The sequence below is a fragment of the Danio rerio genome, chromosome 23, assembly GCF_052040795.2.
Source record: "Danio rerio strain M-AB ecotype USA chromosome 23, GRCz13ab, whole genome shotgun sequence".
NCBI classification, from domain to species: domain Eukaryota; kingdom Metazoa; phylum Chordata; class Actinopteri; order Cypriniformes; family Danionidae; genus Danio; species Danio rerio.
Window position 1 is genome coordinate 1,252,501 of NC_141043.1, and position 13,261 is coordinate 1,265,761.

At 39.8% G+C, this 13,261-nt stretch overlaps 1 protein-coding gene across 21 annotated transcripts in view; it reads left to right on the forward strand.

Annotated features, from left to right (window-relative positions):
- utrn (utrophin) overlaps positions 1-13,261 on the forward strand; it is a 315,686-nt gene that overhangs the window by 32,559 nt on the left and 269,866 nt on the right. For all 21 annotated transcript variants that reach the window (XR_015522994.1, XM_087306271.1, XM_087306280.1 and 18 more), the window contains 4 exons: positions 5,023-5,115; positions 5,237-5,409; positions 6,475-6,590; positions 9,914-10,065. Coding sequence is in view for 20 of the 21 variants with exons in the window: in XM_087306271.1 (XP_087162397.1) it covers positions 5,023-5,115; positions 5,237-5,409; positions 6,475-6,590; positions 9,914-10,065 (534 nt within the window). In the remaining variant the exon portion in view is untranslated. The remainder of the gene's footprint in view (positions 1-5,022; positions 5,116-5,236; positions 5,410-6,474; positions 6,591-9,913; positions 10,066-13,261) is intronic.

Here is a 13,261-nt window from a genome sequence, read left to right on the forward strand (position 1 = left end):
AGCCTGGCAACCTACGCTTGCGTGCACTCATCAGAGGAGGAGCCGAGTGGAAATGTGTTTTGAACCAGGAGTGCAATACCTAATTCAACCACTGGGTGTCAGACTTGCACACTGCACCTTTAATAAAGGATTTGATGTAGTCTTTATGTGCTCTGATGACTTGAGGCAGACGGTTTCTCCATGGGGCTTTATTAACTCAGTGCTGTCGTCACATCAGCATTTCAGAATTAACTTCAATTAAAATAAATCAGTTAATTCAATTACTTCCAAATTTAGATCAAGAATGTTATCATTTAAAGGGGACCTGTTAAACCTCTTATACAAAATGTCAAATTATGTCGTTAGAGTGTAGAGTGAAGTTTCAGCTCAAAAAACACACTGATAATGTTCCATAACCCTCTGAAACTGACCCTTTCAGGCTTTGATCCTAATTGTGGCGTTTTGGTGACTGTCACTTTAAATGCAAATGAGATTGTGCTCTTTTCAGAAGAGGGCGGAGCTACAAATGCATGTGTGTCAGCATAGTGGCAGATTGAAAACAGGTCTAGTGCTCTTAGTCAGGTCTCCATGTTGTCAGTGTTAGTGTGTCAACAAGAAATGCCAACTGACCCAGCCGGGACTCAAATCAGCGACCTTCTTGCTGTGAGGCCACAGTGCTAACCACTGAGCCACCGTGCCGCCCATCTGAATTATTGTTTAATAATATTTACGTCTGATTAACGAGTCTTTCATTGCTCTGTAATTATCCATTCACACAGAGCAGCTTCCTGTGTGCTTTAATCTCCGACTCGCTCGCTGTTTCAAAACACCTGCTCCAGATGTGTGTGCTGATCCTCATGTAATCGCTCATAAACACACACACACACACACACATTTGAAAGAAACACTCCACTGTTTTGGAAATATGCTCATTCTACAGCAGCGAAATCCCTTGATTATTACGCCAAAATGAAAGTATATTTCCTAGCCATATTACCTTAGAAACTAGCTGAGTCGAGCTTCAAAATAGGAAAATTATTAAGACTTTTTAGTCACGTTTTAATCAAGATGCTAACGGTCTAATCCGATTCAATGATCTATGCTAAGCTAAGCTAAAAGTGCTCCCGGCAGACTCAGAGATCAGCTGAATCAATTTAAACAATATAAAACTCAACCGTTCAACTTTTAGAAAGTTATAAATTGAGCATTTTTCCAAAATAGAAAGTGTGTTGCTTCTTTAATGCCGCTTGATTAATCTTTGAAAGTATTAGAGCTTCAATATGTTAGGTTTGGTTCTCTTTACAGCAGCAGAGCCCCTTGATTATTACGCCAGAATGAAAGTATAGTTCCTAGTCATATTAGCTTAGAAAATAGCAGAGAAGAGTCGAGCTTCAAAAAAGGAAAATTATTTAGGCGTTTTAGTCTCGTTTTGATCAAGATGCTAACGGTCTAACCTGATTCAATTATCTATGCTAAGCTAAGCTAAAAATGCTCCCAACAAAACTAAAGATCGACTGAATGGATTTAAAAATGATAAAACTCCTCTGTGCAACTTTTTGAGATTTATAAATTGAGCCTTTACCCCCCCAAAAAGTGCAGTGTTTCTTTAATTGTGCTTGATTAATTAACTTTATTTGATTATTAGAGCTTCGTTATGCTCTATAGCAGCAAAGTCCCTTGATTACGCCAGAATGAAAGTATAATTCCTAGCCATATTTGCTTAGAAACTAGCAGAGAAGAGTCAAGCTTTAAAATAGGAAAATTATTAAGACTTTTTAGTCACGTTTTAATCATGATGCTAATGGTCTAATCTGATTCAATGAACTGTGCTAAGCTAAGCTAAAAGTGCTCCCGGCAGACCCAGAGATCAGCTGAATCAATTTAAACAATATAAAACTCAACCGTTCAACTTTTAGAGAGTTATAAATTGAGCATTTTTCCAAAATAGAAAGTGTGTTGCTTCTTTAATGCCGCTTGATTAATCTTTGTGAGTATTAGAGCTTCAATATGTTAGGTTTGGTTCTCTTTACAGCAGCAGAGCCCCTTGATTATTACGCCAGAATGAAAGTATAGTTCCTAGTCATATTAGCCTGGAAAATAGCAGAGAAGAGTCGAGCTTCAAAATAGGAAAATTATTTAGACGTTTTAGTCTCGTTTTGATCAAGATGCTAACGGTCTAATCTGATTCAATGATCTATGCTAAGCTAAGCTAAAAATGCTCCCAACAAAACCAAAGATCGACTGAATGGATTAAAAAATGATAAAACTCCTCTGTGCAACTTTTTGAGATTTATAAATTGAGCCTTTACCCCCCAAAAAGTGCAGTGTTTCTTTAATGGTGCTTGATTAATTAAATTTCTGTGATTATTAGAGCTTCGTTATGCTCTGTAGCAGCAAAGTTCCTTGATTATTATGCCAAAATGAAAGTATAATTCCTAGCCATATTAGCTTAGAAACTAGCAGAGAAGAGTCGAGCTTCAAAATAGGAAAATTATCAAGACTTTTTAGTCATGTTTTAATCTTGATGCTAATGGTCCAATCTGATTCAATGAACTATGCTAAGCTAAGCTAAAAGTGCTCCCGGCAGACCCAGAGATCAGCTGAATCAATTTAAACAATATAAAACTCAACTGTTCAACTATTAGAGAGTTATAAATTGAGCATTTTTCCAAAATAAGAAAGTGTGTTGCTTCTTTAATGCCGCTGGATTAATCTCTGAGAGTTCTAGTTAATTTGAGGTTTGGTTGACTCTCTGGATGCCAGTGTTTGTGGTCAACTTTTTAAGCAAGCATGACAGCTTTCATTGAGTGGAAAGTGCAGGTTTGGTTAATCTACACCTGTAAATCCGCAGAGATTAGCTCTCTGTCAGACAGGCATGTTTACGCAGAGCCACGCATTACAGAAACGTCCCATAATCCTCTCTAAACGCTGCCGTTTCCCAGAGTTTAGAGGAGCGCTGCTAAAGCTAGCTTATGGATGTGTGTGTTTGTGTGTTCTGAATCAAAACACACACCGACATTCAAGATGTGACACCGTTTGTGAGGTGTTTTTTGACTTGGGTCATGCGACACATTTGGGTTTGGTTGGAAATGATGTAGGTCAGAGTCTGGATTATTGTTAATGGTTGTGTTACTATAGATGTTGTTTTAGTGGAGACAGCTGTACACGTTTTAGTGGAGTGGAGACAGCTGTACACGTACATATTATTGAAATTGTAGGTATTGTTTACAATTATGACCATTCCTTTGTAATTTTGTTTTGTATTTATTTATTTATTTGTGCCATTGCTTGTGCTTTTTTGATATTTTTCAGCTAGTAATAGTTTTTATTGTAGTATTTTTTTGTATTTTTGTTCTGTGTTTTGTTTGTTTGTGGCGGTGTTGCACTTTTGTTTTTAGTATTTTTCTGTTTGTTTTTGTTTGTTTGTTTGTTTTATTGTAGTATTTTTTGTATTTTTGTTCTGTGTTTTGTTTGTTTGTGGCGGTGTTGCACTTTTGTTTTTAGTATTTTTCTGTTTGTTTTTGTTTGTTTGTTTTATTGTAGTATTTTTTGTATTTTTGTTCTGTGTTTTGTTTGTTTGTGGCGGTGTTGCACTTTTGTTTTTAGTATTTTCTGTTTGTTTTTGTTTGTTTGTTTGTTTTTGTTGTAGTATTTTTTTACTTTTGTTTTGTTTTGTGTTTTGTTTGTGGCGGTGTTGCACTTTTGTTTTTAGTATTTTTCTGTTTGTTTTTGTTTGTTTGTTTGTTTTTGTTGTAGTATTTTTTTACTTTTGTTTTGTTTTGTGTTTTGTTTGTGGCGGTGTTGCACTTTTGTTTTTAGTATTTTTCTGTTTGTTTTTGTTTGTTTGTTTGTTTTTGTTGTAGTATTTTTGTTTTGTTTGTTCGTGGCATTGCTCGCAGTTTTGTTTTTAGTGTTTTTCTGCTTGTTTGTTGATTTTTTTAATTTTTAATTTTTGTTTTGTGTTTTTGTTTTGTTAATTTTCGGCATGGCTCGCCCCTGTTTTTTCAGCTTGTTTGTTTTGTTTGCTTGTCTTTGTTGTAGTATTTCTTAGTTTTGTTTTGTGTTTTCTGTTTGTTGATTTGTGATGTTGCCTGCACATTTTTCTGCTTGTTTGTTTATTTTTATTTATTTAAAAATATTATTATTATATTATTTATTTATTTATTTATTCATTTTTTTTTTAGTTTTTTCTTGCTAGTTTGTCTTGTATTTCTTTGTTTTGTTTGTTTATTTGTGGGAGCGTTAGCCCTATAGTTTTTTTTATTTTTTAGCTTTTGATTGTTTTACGTTATTGTATTTCTTGTATTTTTGTATTGTGTTTTTTGTTTGTTTATTTGTGGCGTTGTTGCACTTTTGTTTTCGGTATTTGTCTGCTTGTTTGTTTTATTTTCTTTGTTTTTTATTGTAGCATTTCTTGTATTTTGTTTTGTGTTTTTTGTTTGCTTGTTTGTTTGTTTGTTTGTTTGTGGCATTGCTTCAGCTTTAATGTTTTTGTATTTTTCAGCTTGTTTGTTTGGTTTTGTTTTGTTTGTAGTATTTCTTGTAATTTTTTGTTTCTGTTTTTTTATTTTGTGATGTTTGTGCTTTTGTTTCTGGTATTTTTCCCCCTTGTAATTGTGTTTTTTTGTTTGTTTATTTGTGGCGTTGTTGCACTTTTGTTTTTGGTATTTTTCTGCTTGTTTGTTTTGTTTTGTTTTGTTTGTTTTTTGTTGTTGTATTTTTTGTCATTTTGTTGTTATTTTTTGTGATTTTGTTTTGGGTTTTTTGTTTTTATTTTGCTTATGGTTATGCTTAGTTAGATGTCATGCTTTTTTCTGTTTGTGTTTTGTTTGATCTGTTGTTATCTTGTGGTATTTTGGATTTTTTGTTTTCTGTTGTGGAGTTTTTTTTTTTATTTTATTTTGTGTATATATATATATATATATATATATATATATATATATATATATATATATATATATATATATATATATATATATATATATATATATATATATATATATATATACAACTCAGTTGTATGAACGTTTCTTTCTTTTGCAGGTGGAGCTGGTGAATATTGGAGGGACAGATATAGTTGATGGCAATCATAAGCTGACTCTGGGCCTCATCTGGAGCATCATCCTGCACTGGCAGGTCAGAACATGCACACACACACACACGCACACACACACACACACACACTGATTTTTGCATCTTTTGTATGTGTGTGTATATATTTATGCGTCTCTGTGTGTGTGTGTTTGTGTGTGTGCAGGTGAAGGACGTGATGAAGGATGTGATGTCGAGTCTTCAGCAGACGAACAGTGAGAAGATTCTGCTGAGCTGGGTGAGGAACTGCACCCGGAGCTACAACAGCGTCAACGTGCTCAACTTCACCAGCAGCTGGGCTGACGGACTCGCCTTTAACGCCATCCTACACCACTTCAGGTCACACACACACCACACACACACACACACACAGGTCGCTGTGGTTGTTCTCTCTTGGGAAAGGTTGTGGAGCGCATTGATTAGGTCAAAGGTCGAGAGAGTTTGTGTTCATAAGCTGTTCACTCTGTTTAGGCTGATCATGTCAAACACGAGTCTGCAGAAACACACACACACACAAACACACACACACACTTGCCCGCTTTCTCATATACACACTTTTCTCTTTCTCTGTTTTTCCCTTTTCTAAAGTATGACTGTGCACAAATTCACAAAAACATAACTCACACTCTCTCACACACACTCAAACACATTTAAAGGCACACACACACACACACACACACACACACACACAGACACACACACACACACACACAAATATGCACACACACCCCTACACATACATAACACAAACTCATAAATGTACACACACTCAAGAATAAGCACATTTATGAACACACACACACATACATACATAACACAACTATACATACTTAGTCCCTTATTTATCAGGGTTCGCCACAGCGGAATGAACCACCAACTATTCCAGCATATTTTTATGCAGCGGATGCCCTTCCAGTTGCAACGCAGTACTGGGAAACACCCATACACACTCATTCACACACACACTCATGCACTACGGCCGATTTAGTTGATCAGTTCCCCTATAGCGCATGTGTTTGGACTGTGGGGGAAACTGGAGCAGCCGGAGGAAACCCACACCAACACAGGGAGAACATGCAAACTCCACAAAGAAATGCCAACTGACCCAGCTGGGACTCGAACCAGCAACCTTCTTATTGAGCAACCGCGCCGCCCCTAATTCGTGAATTCAAAACAGCATTGGTAAATGCACACGTCCAGCTCGTTTGGGGAAACACGTATGATCCTTCACATGTGAATTCACAATTAGGCTTTTGTAAATGTGAAATGTGCTGTGCCGGTATGAGCTTTACTTTTGCAAATGTTTTATATTTCAGACTGGCTTCACAGTTAAAGGGATAAACTTAGAGGCTGAAACTGCTGACTTAGAGTAAGTGCTCACTTCACATCTGAACTTCATTGCAGGCCTCATGGCTTCAGCTGGGAGAAGGTGGTCAGTCTGACGCCTGTGGAGAGACTGGAGCACGCTTTCACCTTCGCCAAAGACCAGCTCAACATCGAGAAGCTGCTGGATCCAGAAGGTAAAACAGAGTCCTATTAAAGACCTCTGATTATTAGCATTTATTTACTAATTCCAGACATTTATATGTGTGTCAGACACGTCGCACACCTTATCACCCCCCCTCCCCCCTGATGCACTCGTCTATCGTGATGTTTCATTAGACATTGTACGATGCCAAATTGGTCGAGAAGGTAATAAACAGACGTTTTAGCCAGCTCCAAGTGGGCTGTGCAAACCTTATTTAGTCGTATTTAGAGTTCAGTATTGTGCTTTATGAATGTGCACACCTAACCCTAACCCTAAACCCAACCTCACAGTAACCTGTTGTGTTTTGTTAACGTCTACACCTAAACCCAACCCTAAACCCTACCTCACAGTAACCTGATAAACCCAACCTACTTGTGGTTTAAGTCCCTCCCACTTGGAGGTCACCCAACCTACTTGTGGTGTAATCCCTCCCACTTGGAGGTCTCCGGGCTGCAGCGATACCTACTTGAATTGGTTGATATCGCCCCACCTTAATTCACGCGCCTGTTTATGTGCAAGTAGTTCGATTTGTTCATGCAAGTTGTGTCTGGCATGAACACCCCATAATGGTGGACGGCTGCTTCTCACTCAGGGCTGCTGTTTATGCTAATGAGGGGGAGATGGTCACTAGTGGGCGGGGCTTTCTCCCTTTGATTACACGTGCAAAGGGAGAATGTCAATCAAAGTGTTTCTGCAGACTGATTGCATTAATTTACCCAATATATGTAAAACAAATAAACAAAATTTTAATATAATAATAAAAAATATATATTTATGTTTTCAAATTGCTGATTTATTTTGACTTAAAGTACTTACGCTTATTTCTATAAAAAACTGACATGAGTCTTCTTATGTTTAGTAATACAAATATGGGAGGATGAGTTGTGCTTGTTTGCAAGCGCATGTTATGTTGGCAGACAATGAGCTGCTTGCTGTAAACAAACACAGTGCCTCGTTTCACTCTCCAGCACACAGCTCATTTAAATATTCAATTAAATCTCAGCCGTTGTCGTTTTGATAATCACACTCAGCCATATCACATTTCCCGCTGTATTTCTATCAATGGTGTGATCTCCGGAGTCTGAGCATCATCTTCAGCTTCAGTGCTGGTGGTGAGCGCAGATCTGCTCATAGTTTGCCATTCACGCCTGAAGCGGCCAGTCAGAGCCCATCCAGTGAAAACAATGGCAGTCAACAAACTGGAGTCCAGCACATTCCAGAGCACAGATCCTGAGACTAATCATCTGGACTTGATTGGATTACGTGGCTTTTCCTGAACACAAGTTCACATGAGCCATAACTAATCAGAGGGGCCTCGTACAGCAGCTCCATACACACACACATGCACACACAACCACACACATTTGAATTAGTGGTTTATGAGGACTGTCTATAGGCGTGATGTACACTCACCGGTCACTTTATTAGGTACACCTGTCCAACTGCTTGTGAATGCAAATTTCTTATTAGCCAATCACAAGGCAGCAACCCAATGCATTTAGGCATGGTCAAGAGGATCTGCTGCAGTTCAAAGTGAGCATCAGAATGGGACTTTGAAGGTGGCATGGTTGTTGCTGCCAGACGGGCTGCTCTGAGTATTTCAGAAACTGCTGATCTACTGGGATTTTCACGCACAACCATCTCTAGGGTTTACAGAGAATGCTTCGACAAAGAGGAAATATCTAGTGAGCGGCAGTTCTGTGGGCGCAAATGCCTTGTTGATGAGGCCAGAGGTCAGAGGAGAATGGCCAGACTGGTTCCAGCTGATAGAAAGGCAACAGTAACTCAAATAAGCACTCGTTACAACCGAGCTCTGCAGAAGAGCATCTCTGAACACACAACACGTCCAACCTTGAGGCGGATGGGCTACAGCAGCAGAAGAGCACACCGGGTGCCGCTCCTGTCAGCTAAGAACAGGAAACTGAGGCTACAATTCACACAGACTCACCAAAACTGGACAATAGAAGATTGGAGAAACGTTGCTGCTCTGATGAGTCTCCATTTCTGCTGACACATTCGGATGCTCGGCTCACAATTTGGCCTCAACAGCATGAAAGCATGAATCCATCCTGCCTTGTATCAGCGGTTCAGGCTGGTGGTGGTGGTGTAATGGTGTGGGGGAGATTTTCTTTGGGTCCATTAGTACCAATTGAGCATCAACGCCACAGCCTACCTGAGTATTGCTGCTGACCATGTCCATCCCTTTATGAGCACAGTGTCTCCATCTTCTGATGGCTACTTCCAGCAGGATAACGCAGCATGTCATAAAGCTCAATCATCAGTTTCTAAAACATAACAATGACTTAACTGTACTCAATTGGCCTCCACAGTCACCTGGACACCAGAACTTGCAGAAGTGCTAAACTGCATTTTTAAAAATACCCATGTGGACAGGGTCTTAATAGAGTTCATATGCACGTCATCATGCCAATTTCTGTCCTTTTAATCACCAAAACCAGTTCAAACACGTATGTGTACTTGTATATGTGGTTTACGAGGACATGGAATTGTATAGTGACATAGATATGAACTAGTTGTACTCTACTCTATTACGCCGGATTACAAGGACATGCATGGTGTCCTCTTAATTCAAACACTCAATATTCACTCAAACACTTGTGAGGGTTGGGTTTAGGGTGTAATACGTGTCAGGACATATAACAATTATTTTATTCAGTGTAAAGTGCATTACGCCTGTGCAGCGTCCTTGTAAACCAGGGGTCACCAATCCTGGTCCTGGAGGGCCGGTGTCCCTGCAGGGTTTAGCTCCAGCTTGCCTCCACACAGCTGCCCGGATGTTTCAAGTATACCTAGTAAGACCTTGATTAGCTTGTTCAGGTGTGTTTGATTAGGGTTGGAGCTAAAATCTGCAGGACACCGGCCCTCCAGAAACAAGTTTGGTGACCACTGTTGTAAACCTTCCTGTATATAAAAGTATGTATATGTACACACACACACACACACACACACACACACACACACACACACACACACACACACATATGCATTCTCACACCCACACAAAATCACATAGACACCCTCACATACTTAAACACATAAGCACACACATACACACACTGATGATTGCCATTGCTCTGTCATGAGTAGATGTCACAGTAGTGGTGGCTGGTTTACGAGCACATGCCTTGTGTCCTCATAATTCAAAACACTTGGTTTAGGAAAAGTGGTGAGGCCATTAAATAAATAAAGTGTTTATTTACATTACATTAAAAATGCATTAAGCCTCATGAGAGTCCTCATAAACCATGTACAAGTATGCACACACACACAGACTGACGCTCTCTGTGTTTTCAGATGTGGCGGTGCAGCTGCCGGATAAGAAGTCCATCATCATGTACGTGACCTCACTGTTCGCCGTCTTACCCAATGACATCACCATGGATGACATCAGAGAGGTGGAGACGCTGCCCCGACGCTACAAGGTGGAGACCGACGAGGGACACCCGGTGAGTGTGTTTGTGTGCGAGAGAGAGTGTGTGTCTGGGCGTGTGCATACATATCATGTAGTTTTACATGAAGGTTTCTATTATTAACGAAAAACTAAATAGGAAACCTCATAGGCCCTGTGTGAAAATGAAAAACACACTGAATAGCCAATACTACGCAGTAAACGTGCAGTGTGTAAGTTTGACACCCAGTGGTTGAACTAGATATCCAAAACACACACAAGCGCAGGTTGCCAGATTGACGACACCAACAGGAGCGAGCCTGACTATCGAGCCTAAAGGCAGATTTAAGTTGTGTTCTCACTAAAAGCAATTGGACACGATAGAATGAATATTTCCCATATTAAAAGGAGTGTTTGTCCTAACAAACACCTGAAATTAATATTTTAGAAACGGCTTCTGTTTTAGAAATAACAGAAAACTGACAATGATCAGCTCAGGTACAGCTCATGTATGTGCTTTATTCAGTGCTAAATGCTAATAATGTGAGTCTGAATGGCATTTCACATCACATGTATTGCCAGACTACTGACAGCAGCAGCAGATAGTTCAGCTCAGATCTGGAGAATCAAATAAAGCGTCTGAAACTGAACTTCAGAACTGCAAACCAACACATATCAGTGATTCAGCATCTACATTTAATCATGTTAAAGAGGTTTAAGGTGTATTCAGTAGATTATAAATTGTGCTGGAGGGCAGTGAGTGCACTATTCTGTGCTCCTGAATAGCTGTATTCACATTTCTGTCGAGTTTCGTCTGCAGTCAAATTGCTCACCACTGCAAATCTCCTCATGTAGTGTCTTGTTAGGACAAGGGGTTACAATAGCTGTGTCCCAAATCGCATACTTATGCACTATTCTACACCATATTGTAGTATAAATAGTGTAAGTAGAGCGTTCACACTGAAAACTCTAACAATAATAAGTGCACTTTAATTACCCGGATGATGCACTCATTCAGCTGGTAAAATGAAGTGTGTAATGATGGACACTTCACACACTCAACAACCGCAGGTTTGCTCATATAGCGGAAGGGCCGGAGCTATCAGGCGCACATGTTGGATTACTTTATTGATTTATTTATTTTGGACGGTGAAAGAGAAATTCTCCTACGAGAGTGATAATAGCGCCTCCCGATGGTGAATGCGGTTAAACTCACGGCAGGTATTTGATAGTTTGGTCATTTATTTCACTGATTTGGCGACCGTCAAACATCATCAGGGAAACGTTTTTTTGAGTGTGTAAGTGCATAAGTACATAGTGCATGAGTGTATAGTGTGCCATTTGAGACGCAGCTAATGTGACCTGCTCACCTAATGTTTACGCTCCTAATATTTTTATTATTTGCTAATTAATAACCACCTCATGTGGAACTCTGAATCTGCGTCTCATTTCAGAGTCTGCTAGTGTCCACCAGAGGTCACATTTCAGTCACAGATGCACACTCTGAGAGTCTTCCTGACTGACTGAATGAAATACGCTGTTTTCCATCATCTGGCAACCCGGGTGCTGAAATATAATTGGCTAAACTGACATTTGACAGTTTAAATGACCAAAACAAAGAGCCGTTCCGGCACATAACACACATGCTCAAAGACAGACGTCTGACTTCAGCATTGTTTTTCTGACACACAAGAATGTTCACCGAGCATGTTTCTGAAATATCTGCACACATATGATGGTGTCTTTGTGCTTTAGAGGAGTCAGAAACACACATACGCGTTTTAAGTTTGGTACTGCCCATATGACCTGTTCATGTGTGAAAAACAAAACACGGCATGGTAGTGTCCCTTTACTGAAAGTGTCCTGGACGTGTTGATGATAAAATTGAAAGTTATTTTGATACCTGCAGACATTAGTGTGAAAATGGAAACACACACACATGCGCACACACACACACACACAGATCTCCATCCGTCTACTTTAATGAGTGTGTGTTTGTAAACACCGGCTAATATTCAGGGTCTCGGCTGGGAAAGAGGAGGAATATGAGCTTCAGCAGATGAGTTCAGCTGTTCACACATGCACACACACACACACACACACACACACACACTAACACTATATATATGTTGTGATTGAGTGCTCAGAGAGTGAAGAGGAAAGAGAAGGAGTTCTGCGACGAGGAACTGGAAGATGGACTGGAAAATCAACATCACTGCATTCCCTCTCTGACACACACACACACACACACACACACACACACACACACACACACACACACACACACACACACACACACACACATACACACACACACTAACACTATATATATGTTGTGATTGAGTGCTCAGAGAGTGAAGAGGAAAGAGAAGGAGTTCTGCGACGAGGAACTGGAAGATCGACTGGAAAATCAACATCACTGCATTCCCTCTCTAACACACACAGACACACACACACACACACACACACACACACACACACACACACACACACACACACACACACACACACACACACACACACACACACAATCACTCTGTCTCCCCCCCTCACTCTCTCTTCTGCTTTCACTGGTTAAAGTGAGTCATGCAGGCGTACAGTGTATATATTGAGCCGCACTGTACACACACAGACACACATACAAGAATGAGACACATATGTACACACATACACATATGCACATACACAAACATGTACATACACACAGGGACACATAAACATGCGTGCATACACACATAGAGACAGGCACACACGCATGCATGTATGCACACACCTACACATGCATGCACACACATACACACACAAATATAAAGAGACACACGCATGCACACAGAGAAACGAAGACAGACCTGCAGACACACACACACACACACACACGCTTCTGTATACGTTTCCTGCACAGCTGTGAGCTAGTGCTATTAACAGCAGCATGCTAATGTTCTGCTGATGATTTGCTGTAGGGCAGGGCTGTTCCATTAGTTTGTCATGGGGGCCAGTTCTTGAAAAGCATCTCTAATGAGGGGCCGGAGAGACATAACTTGCAATATGAGTGATGATACAACTGCATATTAGAGCCCATATGCTGTATGTTTGCTCCTTAAGGCACCCATGTTGGCTTTTTCTACATTGAAATGTGAATATGTATTGTATTTTAAGCTACATAACATCAGTGCACTGTACAACAGGCTTTATTAACAAACATATTTAAATGTATTTCGAAGCACAACAAAAGCTTGTCTAGAAAATATTTCTTG